Source organism: Entamoeba histolytica, genomic scaffold (assembly GCF_000208925.1).
Source record: "Entamoeba histolytica HM-1:IMSS scf_1104750517757 genomic scaffold, whole genome shotgun sequence".
In the NCBI taxonomy this organism is placed as follows: Eukaryota; Evosea; order Mastigamoebida; family Endamoebidae; genus Entamoeba; species Entamoeba histolytica.
Window position 1 is genome coordinate 4,398 of NW_001915130.1, and position 16,267 is coordinate 20,664.

The 16,267-nt window shown below is 27.1% G+C and overlaps 7 protein-coding genes, 1 non-coding gene and 1 pseudogene across 8 annotated transcripts, besides 4 other annotated features; 6 read left to right on the forward strand and 3 right to left on the reverse strand.

Annotated features, from left to right (window-relative positions):
* Positions 1–167: 167 nt before the first annotated feature.
* EHI_095430 lies at positions 168–249 on the reverse strand. The gene has a single exon. It is a non-coding gene; the product is annotated as a tRNA-Leu (tRNA).
* Positions 250–582: 333 nt separating this feature from the next.
* Positions 583–1,394: a repeat region.
* Positions 1,212–4,942: a repeat region.
* A 451-nt stretch (positions 4,943–5,393) lies between these two features.
* On the forward strand, positions 5,394–5,795 carry EHI_095440 (uncharacterized protein; the record flags this gene model as incomplete). The annotated part of the gene is made up of 1 exon (XM_644129.1): positions 5,394–5,795. One exon carries the CDS (start codon positions 5,394–5,396, stop codon positions 5,793–5,795), a length of 402 nt encoding a protein of 133 aa, XP_649221.1.
* A 635-nt stretch (positions 5,796–6,430) lies between these two features.
* On the forward strand, positions 6,431–6,778 carry EHI_095450 (uncharacterized protein; the record flags this gene model as incomplete). Its single annotated transcript, XM_644130.1, has 1 exon — positions 6,431–6,778. One exon carries the CDS (start codon positions 6,431–6,433, stop codon positions 6,776–6,778), a length of 348 nt encoding a protein of 115 aa, XP_649222.1.
* Positions 6,779–7,365: 587 nt separating this feature from the next.
* Positions 7,366–8,799, forward strand: EHI_095460 (uncharacterized protein; the record flags this gene model as incomplete). Its single annotated transcript, XM_644131.2, has 1 exon — positions 7,366–8,799. The coding sequence occupies one exon, from the start codon at positions 7,366–7,368 to the stop codon at positions 8,797–8,799; it is 1,434 nt and encodes a 477-aa protein (XP_649223.2).
* A 37-nt stretch (positions 8,800–8,836) lies between these two features.
* On the forward strand, positions 8,837–10,336 carry EHI_095470 (annotated as a pseudogene).
* Positions 10,337–10,395: 59 nt separating this feature from the next.
* Positions 10,396–11,706, reverse strand: EHI_095480 (uncharacterized protein; the record flags this gene model as incomplete). Its single annotated transcript, XM_644124.1, has 3 exons — positions 10,396–11,297; positions 11,370–11,451; positions 11,506–11,706. The coding sequence occupies 3 exons, from the start codon at positions 11,704–11,706 to the stop codon at positions 10,396–10,398; spliced, it is 1,185 nt and encodes a 394-aa protein (XP_649216.1).
* A 33-nt stretch (positions 11,707–11,739) lies between these two features.
* On the forward strand, positions 11,740–12,570 carry EHI_095490 (uncharacterized protein; the record flags this gene model as incomplete). Its single annotated transcript, XM_644125.2, has 1 exon — positions 11,740–12,570. The coding sequence occupies one exon, from the start codon at positions 11,740–11,742 to the stop codon at positions 12,568–12,570; it is 831 nt and encodes a 276-aa protein (XP_649217.2).
* A 20-nt stretch (positions 12,571–12,590) lies between these two features.
* Positions 12,591–13,370, forward strand: EHI_095500 (uncharacterized protein; the record flags this gene model as incomplete). The annotated part of the gene is made up of 1 exon (XM_001914059.1): positions 12,591–13,370. One exon carries the CDS (start codon positions 12,591–12,593, stop codon positions 13,368–13,370), a length of 780 nt encoding a protein of 259 aa, XP_001914094.1.
* A 10-nt stretch (positions 13,371–13,380) lies between these two features.
* On the reverse strand, positions 13,381–14,904 carry EHI_095510 (uncharacterized protein; the record flags this gene model as incomplete). The annotated part of the gene is made up of 1 exon (XM_001914060.1): positions 13,381–14,904. One exon carries the CDS (start codon positions 14,902–14,904, stop codon positions 13,381–13,383), a length of 1,524 nt encoding a protein of 507 aa, XP_001914095.1.
* A 578-nt stretch (positions 14,905–15,482) lies between these two features.
* Positions 15,483–15,534: a repeat region.
* Positions 15,526–15,620: a repeat region.
* Positions 15,621–16,267: the final 647 nt, after the last annotated feature.

The following is a 16,267-nucleotide window of genomic DNA, read 5'->3' on the forward strand; positions in this document are numbered from 1 at the left end:
GATCCCCTTGCCCTTCGCATGCGAAGCGAAAGCTCTACCAAATGAGCTACATCCCCTAAGGTAATAATAGAGATAGAAGAAATGAGAGATATAGGATAGAAAAGAGAGATAATAAGGATAATAGGATAATAGGATAATAGAGAGTATATAAGGAGGAGATAAAAGAATGCATCCGGTGGGGTTCGAACCCACGCATCTTGCGATAGCCGTTCTTGAGACGGCCCCCTTAGACCACTCGGGCACGAATGCTTGGATATAGAAAGTGAAAAGAGTAAGAAAATGAATAGGAATAAGACATAATAAGGTGTACATACATATACATAAGGGTGTATAAGTAGTATAAGTAGTATAAGTAGTATAAGTAGGACATAAGTATAAATACTTGTATTTCTATTTCTCTCAAATTTTCTATTACTTTTATTCTTTTTCGTTTTTTTCTTTTTGATTTTTTATTTTTTTTAATTTTTTCTTTTTTTTCGTATTACCTTTTTTTTTTTTCCTTTCTCTGTTTTGCTTTATTTATTTTTGAAATTATTTCACCTTTTGCAATCAATTTTATATTTACTTGAAAATTTCTTTGATATAGAAGTGATTAAAAATAGGTATTATCTATATTGACAGAGATACATGAATAATCACACTAACCATTACAATAACAATTATAACCATAACTATCACAACATAGATGATACAAATCGTTTCACTCATCACTTCATTCATAATCATCGTCATAAACACTTTAATAATAACTTCAATAGAAATAAACAATATCAATATAAGAAAAACAAGTACCACAATAACACTCAAAGAAGGTATAAACAATATCAAAATAAGAAACAAAATAGAAATCAAAGAAAAGAAATGATTGAAATACAAAACCAAGAATATTGGAAAAGAATCATTGAAAAAGAAATTAAAATATTTACACCACAAGAAATAGGAGAAATTAAAAATACCAAGATTAAAGAATATACATCATCAACAATATGGAGAAGATGGTATTTTCTTGCACGAGAAAAAACCAAAACAATCAGAATGGAAGAAGAAATTATTAGTATGACTATGGAAGAAGACAATAATCAGTACAACCCAAATGAGATTAAAGACAATAGAATATACAATAACTATGTAATGAGTATTGAAAGTGAAGAAGACGATGATAAAGATTCTACGAGAGTAGAAGCTAGGTTTGCTGAGGAGAAGAAGAGGCTAGAAGAAGAGGAGAAGAGGCTTGCTGAGGAGAAGAAGATCACTAAAGGAGAGAAGAAGAGGCTGGTAGAAAAGGAAGAAGAAAACAGTAAAAAGGAAAAAAGAGTAGAAGAAATAGAAAAGAAAGTGGAGGAGGATATGAAAGAGAAAGAAGAAATGAAAAAGGAAATACAAATAAAAGACCAAACCATTAAGAAACTAACAAAAGATATTATGGCATTAAAGAGGAAGCATGAGAATGAGATAAGCACAAAAAACAACGAGTGCGATAAAAAATATTCAAATTCCATGCTGAGTCTGAGAGGAAAATGTTTGAAGTAAATAACTTAACACAACAATTATTATTCCTGAAAGATAAATTATCTAAATTAGAAAATAAAAACACACTAGAAGAAAAGAAGAAAGATGAGGTAACTTACAATATAACAGACTCATCAGAAACACAAATTGTGAATGACCTCTCCCACAATGTGGTAGTAGCTGATGAAATATCATCAAGTGAAGATGATCTTCCAAAAAAAGAAAGTTAACGCAGAAATCCATTGAAGAAATGGATATTCAGCATAAGAAGATCACCACATTAGAATTAGACAACCAAAAAAAACGGGGGAAGCAAACAGATAGAAAAGAAGAAATTTTAACACTTTATAAATGTTTTGTTTTGAAATTATTTGAAAGAAAATTAAGAGGTCAAACTTAAAGAAGAAATAATAGAAAGACTAATACAAGAATTTGGAATTAAAGCAAATGATATTAATGAATATAAAGAAATATTGAAGAAGACATTTAAAATAAAGAATGAAATTAAAAGAGAATCAATAGAATAATGGAGGAAGAAATAATAAAACATCAATGGAAAGATAATGAATTAAAAGAAATAATATCAAAAGTGAACAAGAAAGAAGAAATAGAAGAAGAGGAGGTAATGAAAATATTTAAAGAAGAAGAAAAGAAAGAACAAGAAGATGTCCAATTTATTAACTATTATTACAATAAGAAGAAAGTACATCAAATAATTAATATTATTAATAAAAATGAAATAATAATCAATACATTAGATGATTATTATCATTATATTAAATCTGTAGCTTCAACTATTAACATCATTAATAAAAATAAACAAGAAAGAAGTGGAAAGAAAAGTATAGAAAGAATATTACAATCAAAAATATGTAGATTGAGAGATTTACTCAATAATAAACAATATATGAAATTAAAAAGAATAATACATATTAAGAAATATGATATATACCATATTAAAATAAAAACAATTGAACAAATAAACTATTATAAATACCTCCGAAAGATGAAAAGAATAGAAATAGAAGCAAGAAAGAATAATTTGAAAAGAATAAGATTGAAATATAAAATGATGAAATATGGGAAAAGGCAACATCTAAATAAGCCTAAAGAAGATGAATATCCAGATAATATCTCACTATTAATTTCTGGAAATGAATCTATGAAACCAACACTAATATAGATTTCCTGAATATTAATTTATATGAAATATTAATTGAAAATAGAATTAATAATAGAATATCAATAATCACTCCAAATGAACTAGACTGTGCTATTAAATTTACTGCTAACTGGAAGGCACACGGTGTTGATAAAATACAAAGATTTTGGATTAAATATTTAGAACAACCAAAGAAGTATTTAATAAAATTATTTAATGAATGGTTGAACAATCCTAATGAAATACCTCTTCATTTCATTCAAGGAAGAACAATATTAATATATAAGAAAGGAGATAAATTAGACCCACAGAATTACAGACCAATAACGTGTTTAATTGTCTGTTAAAAGTGTATACATCAATATTAAAAATGAAAATAGAAAGCCAGCTGATGCTAAATCAAATTGAAAAACAACTCTCATTAAATCAAATTGGATGTAAAAAATACACATATGCATCAAAAGAAGGATTATTATACATCACTATAATCATTCAATTATTAATAAAGAATAAATGGAAGTGGTAGAAAGATATTATGACATATCCAAAGCATATGATAGTATTAATCATCAATGGATTAAACAATGTTTAATTTATTTTAATATCCCACTAGCAGTAATTAATAGTATATTATATATTAAATAATACATATCTTAATTTATATTATAATCAAGAAAGTGTAGGTATGATTAATGTAGAAATATGAATAATACATTGTGATAGTTTATCTCCACTTTTATTTGTATTATCTATTGATATATTATCTAAACAATTAGATAAACAAATAAACAAATTAAATATCAAAATGAATGGAGAAGAAAAACAAGTCCAGTTAAACCAAATATTGTATATGGACGATTTAAAAATAATGACTAATAGCATCGATGAAATGGAAAAAGCACACAAATTAACTAAAGAAATATTTAATGCAATAGGATTAAAAATTAATATAGAAAAGAGTGGGATAATGACTAATATTAATAATCAAATAAATGGTGAATTAGCTGAACTACCAAGAGTAACTAATGATAACCCTTATAAATATCTTAGTATTGAAATATGAGATAAAGTAAATATTAATAAATATTGTACAAGAATATTAAATTATGTATCTTCTATTCTATCATCATTAAATACTATGAAATACAGCAGCCTCAATACAATAAGAAATATTAATAATGATATAATCTCCAAATTAAGATATGGATTTTGTATTGTCAAATATAAACTAGGAGAATTGGAGAAGATAGATAAACAAATAAGAAAATCATTGATACAACTCCAATTATATAGTAGAAACATCCCAAAGGTAGATTATATGTTAAAATAAATGAATTGGGATTAGGATTAATGTCAGCAAGAGATGAATGTGCTAAAGAATTAAGAAGAATATATTTAAAATATAAATATCAAACACAGGAATAGGAGAAATGATAGATGCAATAAAAGAAAATCCAAATTGAATATTAAAAGAATGAAGAAAGCATTTGGTAAGAAGATTAATTTTAATGAATTAATGAATGTAATAGAATTAAATGAAAGAAAGCACAATGTAAAGAAAATATTTGAATGGGTAAATAATGAATTAAATGAAAGATATTTAAATGAATGGAAAGAAAAGAAATGTGGAGAATATATAAGATGTGCAAATGGCACTTTCAATGATAAAAAACTAACAGTAACCACATGGAGGTCATTAAATATAAAAAGAAATGCATTCCTCAAAATAGTAAAAATGCAAGAAGGAGTAACTATGACAGGAAGTATTAAATCAAAAATACTCCAAAATGATGCTTTAAAATATTGTAAACATTGTCATAACACAATTGCATCTATTAATCATATCTTGTTAGGATGTAATGAAAAAGAATCAAATATCAAAACATGATTATGTTTGTAAACAAATATATAAACATATATTAATTACCCATCTTAATGAATTTGATGCTATCGACTTTAATAATCCTCCTAAATGTATTAATAATGATAAAATGGTCATAACTTACAATAAAGATTTATTGGTTAGTGACAATTAATTCAATGATAGAAGACAAGATATATATTAACAAAATATGAAAGAAAAGAAATGATATATTATAGATGTTGTTATATGTCAAGATAATAATTTAGAATTAAATTATATTCATAAAATAAATAAATACAAAGAATTACAAAAGAAATTAAGAAATAATAGAGAAATAATACATGTTATATTAACAATAAATTGATTAATTCACAAAGAGTTAGTAAGGAGATTAAAAACACTGAAATCTTTAAATATAAATGGTTTATAACCCATTGTGATAGATGACGTCAGCAGTCACAAAAATTACTATATTACTTATTGTCACAAATATTTATAGTCACAATTGACCCGAAGGGTCAATAACGCGCTACGCGCGTTTGTGACTATAAATATTTGTGACTATAAATATTTGTGACAATAAGTAATATAGGGAATTTTTTGTGACTGCTGACGTGGCAGACACAATTTATAGTAAATAATTAATAGTAAAAATACTATTTATTATTATACTTGATATGAGGTTATTACTTATTGTCCCAAATATTTATAGGTGTTTCACGTATGAAAACGGGATTTCATTCGTAATGAACACCTTGAGTGGAACATGTCCAAAGAATAGTTAAATAAACTATTAAGAATAATACTATTCTATTATTTAATGACCCTACCATCTAGATATGGTCATTAGATAGTTGAATGTACGGAGCAGCAAGCGTTGGAAGGAGAGACGGATTTGACAGCGAAGATGAAACCGAAATTGACAGAAGAAGTATTGTTATCGGAGATTTTATTGATTTACTGACAGGTATTGTTGATATCAGTAAACAATGTTCAATATTAAGCGGAGGAGTAGATTTATCCCTTGGAAGAATGCCTTTGAAATACTTTAATATGGTTATTACAAAACATATCGATGTTATCGATGAATTATACGAAACTATAAATACGTTTAAAAAGAAAAATAAACTTATTATTACAGAGTTGAAAGAAGAAGAGAAAGAGAAGAGAGAGAGAAGAGAATCAGTGAAGCAGAGAAGAAGAAAGAAGAAGAGACAAAACCAGAGAGAAGAAAAACTAGACCTCTCTAGTTTAATTTAATTTAATTAATTTTAAAATTTTGTTATTTATTTTTGTTATTCAAAATTTTAAAAAGAAAATAATTTGTTATTTAAACAATAAGCAATAATAAAATAAAATAAAAAGGAATAAAAAGCATTCAATTAAAATGATCAATATCAGGAATATACCTGCCTGAATAAAGCGTATTGAGTAAGAATAAAAGAGGACCACAATCCATAATGGTGGAATAAATATCCACCATTATGTAGTCGAGCCATTTATTCATTTGGTCCGAGTACTTTAAATGGTATTTATGATCCCAAACTCGGAACCAATAAATTAAACCATATAATACTATTTCAGTATTATTATCATTGGCTCGACTGAGTTGGGACTTCACTTCCCTGGCAATAGCCGAGAGTAGTACAGAAAGACGTGTCCTTCTAAAAGTACCACTAAAAGACATTGAATGCTAAAATATTATTGCTGTTTAAATAACAAATTAAATGGCTGATATGAGGTAGTATATGAGGTAATGATTGACTTTTATACTATACTTTTAATAAAAATATAATATAATAAAAATAAAAAATGTCTGTTTGTCTCTCCATCTGTCTGAATGTCTGTTACATCTTAATATTTAAACTGTTGAAGATTGAAAGATGTCATAGCGAATGGATACTGACGATAGATTAGAAACTGCAAAAATAGAAAACATCGACATAAGAATATTAAAAGACTACTTTTTAGACATGGATTGTCTAAAAGATTTTTGTGATGATTTGATTAATTGCTACAAGAAAGAACAAGATTGTTATCTGGAAGATGATAAATTTAATAAAGTCTTAGAAGAAGAAGCAGAGTTAGTAGAATCTATTTGTGATGTGGCCTCCGATATTAAGAGTAATTATAAAGACGTTTTAGATGCTTTTAAAATAAGAGCAACTGAAAGAGAAAGAAGAAGAAGAGTGGAGATATCCAAAGAATTATCCAAGAAGCCAAGAGCTCCAAAAGATAATTAAAATAATTTAATTCTTTTTAATATTATTTTGTTTATTAAATAAAAATAAATAAAATAAAAAATAGTAAATTAATTATTATTCCAAATCATTAACGAAATGGAAATTTTCTAATAATTCTAATAAACCACCCAGTTTATTAAATCGTTGATCCTTAGTGCAAGAATCGACGAAACCTGTAAGGTAATAAAATAAAACATCACTATAATTATAGTGAATCTCCTCGAATCTCCTCATAAAATAGAGAATAGAATAGATTAGACACTTGGTGTCCAAATCTAAACCATCGCTCTCGAGGAGACCTTTACAGGTTTCGTCGATGTCTTGCACAATGCTAGACAAGAGAGGGAACATCGAATAAAATAAAAAGTATTCCAGTTTAAATAACACATGAAACGTGTAAACAACACAACAAACAGACACTTAAAGAGGCATTTATAAATTAATTGAATTATAACTTTATTATTCTTTATAGTTTAAAAATCATTTTCTACCTCATACATTACCTCATACAGTCAATAAACAGACAAAATAGAAAATTCTATACAGAATAAAAAGAAATCTCATTAATCCCACACCATTCAAACAAAATGCAAGAAAACAAAAATAAATACTATGAATTTAAGAGTATGCATGGATTAGTCACGTTAAACTTAAAGCCTCAAGATAAAATACCAACAGACTCTACATTAAAAAAAGCACTAGAACAGTGGTGTTCCACGAAGAATAAAGAAGCAAAAATAAAGTACGCTGCCATTAGTAAAACGACAAAGGGAACAAATAAACACGTACACATGTTTTTCCAATTAGAAGAAACAACCCATAGTAGAAAGAAACCATTTATACAACTAAACAATGAAAAGTATTTTATTAAGTTTGAAAAGATTACAGAAAGTGAACACTACGACGGAAGTATAAAATCTATTATAGACTACATTAAAAAACAAAACGTTAAACATCCGAATGATGGTGCAGTATTCAGTGAAATAGGTAAATTAAACTTAGACCGAGGGAGACTTGGAGATAGAGATTTGAGTAAAGCATTAAAGATGCCTGATCTTGAAGAGGCACATGCTTATCTAAAAAGTGTAAGTGTTAAAGGATACATGAATAATATAGCAAAATTCGATTCGATTTGGATGCAAGAGCATGATAGAGATAGAAACAATCGTATAAGAATCAAACTACAACCATGGAAGGAAGATAATGCATTAGTTAAAAACAGTAGAATATGGCTAGATTCGGTAATAAAAGGAAATAAAAAAAGAGTTAGAACACTTGTATTAGTAAGTGATACAAAAATGGGGAAAACGGAATTTGTAAATGACATGCTTAGAGATTTAAAGGTAGATGAGTTTAGAGGGCATTTTATGTTAGATGGCCACAATGAAAATGTAAGATATGATATTAGATTATTTGATGATGCCAATTTAAATGATATTACATGGCCAGAATTTAAATCGCTTATAAGTACGAGAGGTGAACAAATTACAATAAACATTAAATATTCACATGTAAAAGTGACATCAATTCCAACAATATTAGTATTAAATCCAGGTAGTTGGAAAGCTCTACAAGAAAGAGCCAAAGAGTTTGAAGACTTCGATTGGATGGAGAAAAATACAGTAGTACTCCAAACTAATGAGAAATTATATATTGAACCACCACCTAAGGAAGAAGCAGTACGGGATAAAAATAAATATGATGGATTAGATCCTAAATTAGTTGAAATGCTATTGGAGAATGAAGTTGAAGAAGATGTTAATTTAGATGATATGGGAGATGATACAATAGATGATTTGAATGATATAATAGAAGAATTAGAAGAAGAAAGCATGCCTCCTCCCATGGTACTTGAAGAGCCAAAGCCAGTAGAAGAAAACAGAGAGAAAAGAAAATCTTTAATATTATCTCTGTTAAAAGAGAATGATACAGCAATAGTACCACCTAAAGAACCAGATGTTGAATTAACTCAACAAGCTAGAGAATTAGCAAATAGGTGGTTAGGTGGAAATTTTAATTAACTAATTTTTGGTTTATCTTTTATTTTTATTTTTAAAATGAGTTATTGGTATAGACCAAATGTATTAAAACGAAAATGGGGAAGTTATGGAAATATTCATAACAATCAATACTATGATAATTATAATGATTATTCATTTAACAATGGAATGAATACTACTTATGATCCAGATAATGGAGAAGATGAATATTTTGAAGAAGATGATGTAGATTTACATCCAGATAGTTATCAATCAAATAATTACTTTGATCCAGACAATGAACCAGAAAGAGTAAATAAACCAGACTTGATTAATGAAGATTATAGCAAAACAGAAGAATCAATATTTGATGATCCAGATTATGAAGAATATAATAAAGAAATGAATGTTAATGAAGACTCAATTAAAGAAGGAGAAGAAGAGAATAACAATGATAATGATAACAGTACAAATATATATGAAATAGTAAATCCAAATAAACCAGAAGAAATACTTACATATGATGATAATACACTCAGAATATTAGAAGATATAATTGATATTAATGACCCACAACAATTAGGAAATGAATTAGCTATAATTCAACAAGAAATAATAGAAAACAATAATAAATTAGAACAAGAGAATGATAATGTGGAAGATACTACTATACCATTAATATTAACAAATGAAAATAATGATATAATACTAGCAGATAATGTAGAAGAAGATAAAATACCACAAATACTTGAAGAAATAAAAGATAAAGCAATGGAAGAAGAAATAGAAATACATAAAGATGAAAAAGAACCAGATAGAAATATTATACCACCTAGACCACCAAGAGAGAATAGAAATACTATCAAACAATGGATAGATAAAAATAGAGATAACTCAAAACGAAAACATCAATTAGAAGATACTAATGAATATCAAGAAAAGAGAGATTTTGAACGAGGAATATATTTAGAAGAATTACAACAATTCTTACCAATAGAAGAGAAAGAAGAAAGAGAAGAAGCAATAAATGAAACAAAAATAGAAATTCCACAAAATGAAGCATTAATCGAAACAGAAGAAGCTCAAAATAATGAATACTTCATTAACGAATGAAAAATTGGAAAAGAAAAGAGAAGAAAAAGAAATTAAAAAGCCATTAATTCAAAAGAAAGAACGAAAAGTCAAAGAAGTCAAGAAGAATACTCCAAAAATAACAGATGAAGAACTCTTCGATGACTTAAAAGAATTGAAAAGAGAATTGAAAAATATCAAAAATAGAATTAGAAAACATGCTAAACAACCATTGCTCTATTCAAATATAACACAAGATATTAATAAAGATAACTCTAAAAATATATTACCAGAACAAATTAAACCAATAATAGAACAAGGAGAAGAAGATTTAAGAGTTGAAGACATTCCAAAAGAGTTAACAATAAAAGATCAACAAAAATATTGGAATAACTTTAAACATAATGACGAAAACGTTGATGTAAATGAAGGAGAAGAAGAAATAGAACAAGGTATAGAAGAAGTAGAAGAACCAGAAATAGAATATGAGTACGAGTATGAGTTTTGATAATGTACTCCGAAAAGAGATAAATTGAATATTTAAACTATTTATTTTGAACTGTTTAATCATTCATACATGACAACCATCAAAGACATGATTGCTGACCATGCTATGGGTAAGTTTGTATCTATGGATGCAGATGAACTCATAGACACAATGATCAAATTAGTAAACTCCATTGAGGAATACACCAAGGAAGATGAATTAAAAGGATTAAAAAAGCCATATTGGAGCTTGGTGTATAGAATAGCCAGAAAGAAAGGCTTAATGTGGGATAAACCACAGATTAAAAAAGTAAAGACACCAGAAGTACCAAAGAAAGAATACAAAACTAAATTTGTATTAAAAGATAAAAAGAAAGAAGAAGAAAGTAAACCAAAGAAAGAAGATAATTGATTATTTATTATAATATTTAATGTTTCATTTATTGTTTTAAAATGATTAATTTTATCATCATCAGGTGATACTCTAAGTAATACTTTTTCATAATCAGTACGATCATCACTTGTTCCCCATCGTTCTAATTGATTATAAACATTCTTCATCATTTCATATTTCTCTTTCCCACTTTCTATTTTATTAAAATGAGGTTGTTTATGTAAATATTGATATAATCCTCTTCTTTCAAAATCAGATGGTTTAAAGATGGTACCTTTATTATCACTTCTATTTGTTCTTGCACCAATATGAATTTTATGATAATAATCTTTGGATGAATGAGTAGTAATAGCTTCTGGTACTAGAATATCTTGCAACTTTTCATATCTTCTTACTACATTTGGTTCAAATGCAACATCTTCAATTCTCTTCCATAATTCAGGTGGTACTACTCTTCTAATATATGCTTGATTATTATTCAATCGTTCTAAATCTTCATCTACATCATTAATCATTTTTCTCTTTCTATGTGTTTGCATTTCATTTAATGTTTCTTTTCTATTTGGTCGAGGTGGAGTATAATACATCCCTTGTTTATTATTCTGTAATATACCACTCATATACTTAGAAGTATTAAATGGTTTATATTTTGTTTGATTACTTCTTGGTATTCCATCATAATTAAATCGTATTGAACCATATGAACCGTATCTTCTTTTATGAAGATTTAATCGTTGTTTTCTCTTCTTAACCAAACACATTAAAATAAAAAGTTAATTAGGAATTAAAGTTTTTACTACTTCTAATACTTCTTCTACTGCATTCATGACATTCCCTTGTCTTCTACTTTCAAAAAATGCAAAGAAACAACTAGCTATTAATAATATACATGATAATAGAAGCATGACTATTTTACGAATAATATTCCATGTACTTTCTTTAAACACTTCTTCTGTACATTTAGACGAGTGATTAGAATCACTGGAGTCTGCACTCATATTATGAATTATTCAGTTCATCTTTATATTCAAATGATCCGTTCTAGAAATAACTGTCCTAATAATACACATGAAGTAGAATTTGTATTTAATACCCCAATTGAAGTTAAACTAAATAAAGGAATGGGTGTATATACAACTTCTCTTTTTGATTTACTCTTCAATAACACTAATTATAAATCATTCTGTAATTGTTTTAAAAGAGTTAAAATATTTAAAGCATTAATTAGTCTCTCAATAGGAGAAATAAATGTAGAAGAAATTGGATTAAATTTTCCTATTGTTAGTACTACATGGTTTCCAACATATATTCGTTCCAATATTGATCAAGACACTGCAGATGACAAAGATATAAATAAAGTAATTAATATGATTAATTCAAGTACTCATTTACAACAACAAGTCTATTATCCAGGTGGAGCATTTCAAATTAATAGTATTATTAAAGCTATGACATTACAAGAACAAAATTATTATGGACCTACAAGAGTAGAAGGATATTGGAAATATGATTCACCTGAACTTCAACCATTTACAAATGAAAATGTAAGTATTCCTTTTTATCCATGGTATTTTATAGGAGTAGAAACACCAAATAACAATGATAATAAAAGTATCAAATTCAATTGTCAATGGTATATCACTGTTCATTTTGATAGATATATTTGCACTCCAATAGAAGAAGAACAAACAATGAATTTACTTGATTTAAATGTCAATTTAACCAATGAAGAAATCAAACAAAGAGAAACACTCACATATCAAGCAGAAAACAATTCAGCATATGAAAAAGTAACTATAGCATTTCCAGAAAAAGAAGAATCTACATTTATTTTAATTATAAAAGATAAACAAATATATTAATTAACTCATTTTTATCATTCATGTCTATCATTAACAAGACAACAAAACAAGAAACTTTAATAAGAAAAGATGAAATAAATAAAAATACATTCAAAGTAACAGTGAATACAGATGATATAACTATCGAAACAACTACAAATGGAATAACAACATTCACCAGTGAAAATTACATTGACAGTATTCAATTAATCACTCAAGTACCTGAACCAAAAATCCAAACAAAAGCAGTTACTATTACTGAAAACGGTTCATACACTATCAGTCCAGATGATAATCTTGATGCACTTGATCATGTTTATGTCACTACAAATGTACCACAATATAAAATAGATTCTTTAAAGGTATATCAAAACGGTACTTTTACAATAGTAACAGTAGCACCAGAAATAATAAATGTCACAGAACATAACACCGATATTACAGACCTAATAGAAGCAGATGCAAAATTACACAAATTCACAAGTAACTCAGAAACTTATGACTACTTAAGAATTACAGAAAAAGGAAATTATCAATATATAGTATTTAAATTTAATGTAGTCAATGGTTTATATGTATCAGAAATAGAAATAAACACTCCTGCTGTTACAAACAAATATACAATAACATATATATTAAAATTAAATACAGAAGGTGCAGCAAATAATGGTATTCTTTATTTTTGTAAAGGAACAACTATAGAAGAAACAACCGCTCTACTTTGTTATAATTCGGAATATGCTCGTACTGAAGAGGGTAAGCAAGACCCTGCAATAATACTATACTCATCTCTACTTTCAGAAAACTTCCCAATAAAATAATTCAATTAATTTAAGCACTAATAAGTTTTTGGTTATCATTTGAAAACAATCCAGTAACAAATGTTTTACTAACAAGTACAACTGGATTCAATACTCCACTTCCAACTGTTCCAGTAGCAACTGGTAATGCACCTGAAGCAATAGTAACTGCCGTATCTTCAGCTGTTCCACTATAAGCATATAAAAGAGATCCAACTACATCAGTTGATGAACCAGTAGTAGTTTTAACATTAATTTTAACTTCTGAATTAGCACCAGTAGAAGTATCAGGTAAGTTAATTCCATAAATATCAAATACATTACTTGCAATAACATAAGTATCAGCATCAGTTGAAATAGTAACAGTATGTGCATTAGTATTAGCATTACCAAATAAATAAGCAGATATATTATATCCTTTTACTCCAGCACCAAGAGTACCAGCAGTAGCAAATACAACTAAACGTACTCTCATAACACTTGAACTACCTCCACTAATAGTTAAACTTTGAGCATTTTGTGATGGTTGTTCTATAGCAATTTGATCAAAATTCAAATCCATAGCATTAACTTGTGAAATTCCTGCATTATAAAATATATTATTCAAATACATTTTAAATGAATCAATAGTCCAAGTATTAGAAGAAGAAGATAGTTGTCCTCCTGTTGTTTGTACCATTGAAGTATAAATTGGATTTTCAGTAGTAACAACACCACCATTGTTAGTTGTAGTCATACTAACAGGAATCATTGCATTATTTGTACCTGATGCAACTGTACCAGCATTAGTATTAGCATAACCAAGTGAATTAGCAGCAGGTGTTGGAATAACATCAAGTGTACTTTTTCTCAATCCTCTAAGTGAAACAACCCATGACCATGTTAAATTAAATACAAGTGTTTGACATGTAGCTGTTTGATTTCCTAAAAGAACAGAAAGTAAGAAATCAGGATTCCATGCTGCATATAAAGTAGATTCAGTTAATACTTCAGCAGTCTTTACTGTTGGAAGATAAATACTCTTCTCTTGTAATGAAGATGCAACAAGTCTTCTTGTAATACCCCATCTAGCTCCTGGATAATATGCTCTACTTACTGCACTTGAATATGAACTCACTTGATAAGGACCTGGTACTATTGGTACATTACTTAATACACCTTGTCCTTCTTGTGTTACTTGACTTGCTACTGCTTTATCTATACCATTTCTATCCCATGCAGTGATAACATTAGGAAATGTCATTGCAGCTTGACCAAATGTATTGTAAACAATTTCAGCTGACACTGACACTCCATCTATTTTAAATTGATCATACATTCCAGCATAATGTTGGAAGAATTCCGTGCCGCAAAGTAATTTAGTAACATTTCTAACAGTTGTAGCACCATTAGTATTTGCTGGAATAGCTAATTGTACTGTTTCAGTAGCATTCAACACTACTTGAGTTGAATCTCTTTGTTGAAAAGCAGCTTTTAAATTCCCAGCCATAGTACTTCTTAAATTTCTTCTCGTTGAAGTTGGTCTAGTAGCCGTGGCTCTTCTTGTACGTCTCATTTATTTCAATAACTCAGTTGAATCTAAATTGGAGTTTAAATAGTTGAAGCTTATTTGATACATAATATATGATGGATAATGATATCCTGTATTAAAATGATGTATAAACCCGTAAGAAATTAAATAATCGTTTTAGTCGTAATCATAAGGTGAAGAGGATCACAGTAACACAGTGAATGGGATGACTGAACCTGATTATGATTAAAAAAGATTTTTAATGCTAAAAGGGTCGTAAACTCCCATTATCAATACATACACTCACAATATCATTAATCCATTATACATTGATTAAACTGTATTTGATGACGTCAGCAGTCACAAAAAAATTCCCTATATTACTTATTGTCACAAATATTTATAGTCACAATTGACCCGAAGGGTCAATAACGCGCTACGCGCGTTTGTGACTATAAATATTTGTGACTATAAATATTTGTGACAATAAGTAATATAGGGAATTTTTGTGACTGCTGACGTCATCTATCACAATGGGTTATAAACCATTTATATTTAAAGATTTCAGTGCTTTTAATCTCCTTACTAACTCTTTGTGAATTAATCAATTTATTGTTAATATAACATGTATTATTTCTCTATTATTTCTTAATTTCTTTTGTAAATTATATTTATGAGGATTACTAAAATCAATTGAATCAAATTCATTAAAATATGTAATTAATATGTTTATATATTTTTAATATTTATGTTTTGATATTATTTAAATGGGGTACGAAAATAAGCAAAGAAATAATGCATCCAAATAAATTACAAAAAAGAAAAAAGATGCAAAAAAATTTGCATCCATAGAATTTTCCATTTATTATATTTTGCTCCTAACAAATAAAAATAAAAAATAAAAAGTATTATAAATACAGAATATGTATATATTTATGTTTATATTTTATAATCATTTGTATTCATTTTGTATGAAATATTAATGAAATAGATGATTTGATGAATCATATTTAATTATTTTTATTCTTTTTATTCTTTTATTATTATGTTATTTATCTATCGTATTTTTATATATTTATTTTTATATTTATTTCTCTGTTTATATTAGTTATATCTTTGTATTCTTCTTATTATCTATATATTATTATATTATTTTTATGTTTATATTCTTTAGATTTTCTTATTGTTATTCTTTTATATTTAAATGTATTTTATTATTTGAATATTCATCTTTATCATTTTTATATTATTATCATTTATATCTATTTTCATTTTATATTTATTCTCTTTTGTTTTATATTAATATTAATTTTATCTTTTATACTTTGATTTTATTATTATATCATTGATTATCATTTCTCCTTTTATTTATCATTTATTCTTATTATTCTTTTGTTTTATATTCTAT